This window comes from Parus major, chromosome 24, assembly GCF_001522545.3.
Source record: "Parus major isolate Abel chromosome 24, Parus_major1.1, whole genome shotgun sequence".
NCBI lineage: Eukaryota > Metazoa > Chordata > Aves > Passeriformes > Paridae > Parus > Parus major.
The window spans coordinates 1121857-1126342 of record NC_031792.1 but is presented as its reverse complement, the minus strand read 5'-3'; the positions used below and the strand labels follow the sequence as shown (position 1 = coordinate 1126342).

The window sequence follows — 4486 nt, the reverse complement described above, 5'->3', positions numbered from 1 at the left end:
CCAGGAGCCCCACAGGTTTGGGGAGCAGATGACAGGAGCCCCACAGATGTGGGGACAGGCTGTTTCCAGTCTGCCAGCCCTGTGTTCCATGTGGAAGGGCCACCAAGCTGTGCCCTGGCTCAGTGTTTGTCCCAGGGGCTCAGCCAAGCTGTCTCACTGGGTTTCAGGCCTGGCCTTCCAGCTGACCTCAGCAGCTCTGCTGTCCATCCTGGTGTTCCTCCCTTCTGCCCTCGTGGTCATTCTGCTGCTGGTGAGGATGGGGAGGAAATTCCGGGTGCTGAAGGAGAAAGGAAAATGTGGCTACAAGAAATCCTCCATCGAAGTGTCTGATGAGTAAGTCCTGGCTGGAGCCTGTATTTCCACTTTGGGGTGTTGGCCCAGGCACGAGGGATGATTTCTCCACTGGCCTTCAGCACAAACCAACTGCAGTTTGGTCACTGCTGTCTGCTGCTCAGCCAGCAGGCAGAAAGCTTTGGGAAATCTCCGTGCTGGAGCACAAACTGAGTGCTGCACATCCCCTTTTCTCTGTCCTTCGCGTGAGGAATGCCAGGGAACTGAAGCACTTCAGGGTCAGACACATTTCACTTCTCTCATGAGGTTTGTTGGAGCCTGAGTCAGCAGCATGTTTTGAGTGTGTGAGCTTTGTGTGCTGCATTTTGGGGTGAAGGCCCCATAACAGCAAAATAAACCCAATAATGTGGTGGCCTGAGCAGAGATGCCAGGTACTGAAGGAGCCTCAGAGACTGAACTCTCTTCTGCTCAATTCCCTGCAGAATAATTTGTTTTTATTGCAGTCTTTGAATGTTTTGATTGGAGAGGTGAGATTTGCCAGTCAAAAAGCAACTTTTGTTTTAATTTTTGTGGCACTTAAGTGCCACCTTCAAAATGAGGCATCTGGCAGCTTTCAGACCTTTTGGCTGTGCTGAAAAACCTCCAGTTCCCTGTGGAATGACCAGAATTCACAGTCCAGAGGAGGTACTGGAATGTCTGGGGGGAAAAGTCGAACCTGATCCCGTGCTTTTCCTGCAGGCCTGAGCACACAGACACGGGCTGCTGCGGGGGAAAAATCAAGGAGTGGTGCCTGAACTGTGTGGTAAGTGCAAGTTGGAGTTTGACACAGTTTGGGTGCTCAAAGAAGGTGCTAAGAGCAGCAGGTAGAGTGTCCTAACACCTCTGGGTGTCCCAAGTGTGCCCCAAAGGCTCCTCAGAGCTTCCCAGCTGTAGGGAGTGAGAGCTGCTGGTTGCACTGCTGGGGAAGCTGTCATGGGATGCATCAAACTGATTTTTGATTTGACTTGATTGGAATCAGAGCTGTCATTTTAAGCTGACAAATCAGGGCTGAAGTGCCAGCTGCTGTGGGGTTTCTTCAGGGGAAGTTTGGGGTTGGCAGTGCTGGGGAAGGCAGGCGGTGACCCCTCAGCCCTCTGTGTTTTTGCAGAGGTGGTGAAGATCTTCCTCCTTTCACCTCATTCCGACAGAACATTGCTAAACCCTCGCGGTTTGTTTGTTTGTTTCTGCTTTTTGTTTGTTGTGCTCTCTGAAGTGGTGGCTGCCCTCTAATTCTGCTGCTTCCCTTCCCACCCCAGCAGCAGCTCCTGTTCATCGGGTGCCTCGTGCTCCAGCTCCTGGCTGGTTTTGCCCTTGTCCTGTGTGCTGGGATCGGCATTCCAGAGTAATTCCAGTTCCAGAGGGCTTTCCTTCTTTCCCAGTGTCCTACAGAGCAGATTTACCTCAGGGGCACCTTTGCCTCTCATGTACGCAGTCAGGACGTGAGTTAAGGAGGATTTAAATATGTGTTGCACCCTCCTAATGCCGGTGATTTAAAATGTCCTAAATGCCCAAGCCTTCAGACAGGCGCGTGCTGATGGTTTCTATTAGATACAGGATGAAAAACAGGCAATTACGTAAGTTGTACATAAAATATTTACAGTTCTGCATGAGACGAGGCAGGCACAGAGCTGCAGGGTTGGGAAGGAGGTTTTGGAGAGGTGCAGGAAGCAGGAAATGCCTCCTGCCAAAGGCAGAGTTGCCTCGGGAGGTGGAAGGGCTGTTCCAGGTGACGTTCCGGGAATCTGGGAGGAGAGACAGGGAAGGATGGAGCTCCAGTTTGGTGAGGAAACGCTGCCAGGACATGGGAAACCTCAAAAATTGAAAAATATCCTCTCATCCTTTAGGAGGAGTCAAATTGGAATGATAAAATCCTGCTGCTTTCATGTAGAGTGTTTTGTCAGGTTTGATCCTTTGCTGTCTGATGTTGAAATATTTATCTGCTGCCCTCTAATGATTCTGCATTTTTGAGGTTTCTCTAATGCGCTTTCTCATGCTTCATACGTGACCAAACAATTAAAATTGCAAAGCCAATGGAAAATCTCTTTAGACTGGAGATGTCTGGAGCATCAGTGAGATTTTGCTTGCAGAGCTGAGGAGTTTGGGTGAGCTCCCAGCTCGGAGCTGCAGAGCTGCTTGTGGGGACAGCACCAAACGAGAGCTGTGGTTACAGCAACCACGGCCTTCTGAAAGTGGGTGCTTGTCAGCCTGGCAAACAATAATTTGTGCTGCTCACTGCTGGCTCTGCAGGGTAGTGCTGCACTTTCTGGTTCATCTTGAGCTGCTGCTTCTCTTAAAATGCATTTCACGTGTGGGTTACGGCGTGGTGATTGTGTCTGGGAGAAGTCAAACAGATTTAGCGCTTTTATTTATGTGTATATTTATATTTATACCAGTGTTTTTGTAAGTCCTCTGGCTTGTTCAAGCACAGCAGCATTTTAGGGAAGCATTTAGGCTCTTGCCAGAACCCAACCCATGCTCAGCACTTGGCTGAACTCATGACTTGATTCTTTTCTTCACACATAATCTCAGTTTCTCCCCATGTTTCCTGCTCAGGACACGGATGAGGAAGATCCTTACTGATGGAAGACTGCAGCTGTGGAAAAAGACTAAAATTACAGCACTGAAAGTCATGGTTAGATCCTTCCAGAGGCTGCTGGATAACCAGTGTGGATTGATGGGCGTGCTCTGCTCTCGGTGGATTGGAAGAATAAAGCTGATGGAATAATTCACTCCTATTTAAGCACAAAATAATGATTTTCTAAAAATCTTTCTAATTTATTGGGGAAAGGAAAATCTCTTGCCCTCAGATGTGCAGGGCCTACAGAAGCCCCAGTGCCTACAGTGCCAATGTGCCTTGGTTTTCCTACAAATTGGTTTGGTTTACTGGTTTGATTTTTTTTGGTGACATCCCTCTTTTCCTGAGCCCTGCAAATCCAACTTTTTGAAGTGAAGGCTTCTCCAGCTCTCTGGGCACTGACAAGGTTCATCCTCAGGTTTTTTGGAACTTACTGACTCACAGCAGTTTGATGAAGTGATTTCTGGCATCCTCTGTCTTGGAGTGAAGAGAACCTACTGCTTTTGAAGTGTTTTTTTATTCAGCTGCATCACTGGGTGCCTCTCCTTCTTGGAGAAGTGAAGCACAATTCATAGAAAACGATTTATTTTTCCTTTTTTTAAATCAGAAATGCAAATGGGGACTCTGTTTCTGGGGACACACAACCCCATCTACCTCAGCCACGGACTCAAGCACTGCCCAAAGGAATGTTCTGTTTGCAGTAGTTGTTTTCTTCCTCCCTTCCTCTAGGACCCATTTTAGGGAAATGGTTAATTGTGCAGCATTACTTCCCCTCGATGGAGGGCATTTCCTCTTTCACCAGCCTTATCCAACAGTGAATGGCAGAGAGCAGTGGAATTCATTCACTCAATCCCTAAAAAGCTGTTTTCTTTCTGTATCAGTCAAATATCCTCTTTTAATAGATGTGCTCCAGGTTTACTGTTGATTTTACTGTGCAATTACTAATAAATTGCATTATTCCATTCTGGGCTGTGTGTCTCTTTATTTGGTTAAATACAGCTGAACTCATAAAACTGCCTTCCTGAGGTGTGAAAATTGTCATGTGATGATGGGTAAAGGTTTTTTAGGGAGCAGATTTAACCCAAAAGGGAACAGCCACCAGGTCCCCCTTCAGCATCTCTGCTGGCTCCAGCTTCCAGGTGTGGTGAAGCTGTCACTGAGAAGTAGGTCAGCTCTAGATCTGGGCTTCCAGATAAATGCATCTTTCTCCTGTCTACTATAAAGCAATATTTAAAATGTTTGTGCTCCCTGGTGACACAACATCTGTCAGCCAAAACTTTCCTGGGAAGGGCTGGTGCTGGGATCATACAGCCTGGGGGAAGTGGCTTTGCTGCTCCACTCCCAGCACTCACACCCCACACGACTCCCCTGGGCAGCCAAAGGCTCTCTTTGTGCTGCAAAATGTGGATTTCAGCTCTGGCTCCTTGGCCATGGGTGTGCTGGATCCTGGGAAAATGTTCCTGGTGAGCTGCAGCCTTGGAGCTGTGAATGGCACTGAGCTTTCTCTCCTGTGGAAACTTCTTGGTGTGCCCTCGAAGCCACTGCTCCTGGGATGGAGAGCAGAGGGATACTGGGATGGAG

At 48.2% G+C, this 4486-nt stretch overlaps 1 protein-coding gene across 1 annotated transcript in view; it reads left to right on the top strand.

Moving 5' to 3' along the window:
- The window catches only part of MPZL3 (myelin protein zero like 3), a 6437-nt gene extending 2570 nt beyond the window's left edge, over nt 1-3867 (top strand). Inside the window, exons 4-6 of the mRNA XM_015649969.3 lie at nt 168-333; nt 1030-1093; nt 2884-3867. Coding sequence (XP_015505455.1) covers nt 168-333; nt 1030-1093; nt 2884-2910 — 257 coding nt within the window. The 3' untranslated portion in view covers nt 2911-3867. The remainder of the gene's footprint in view (nt 1-167; nt 334-1029; nt 1094-2883) is intronic.
- The last annotated feature ends 619 nt before the right edge of the window (nt 3868-4486 follow it).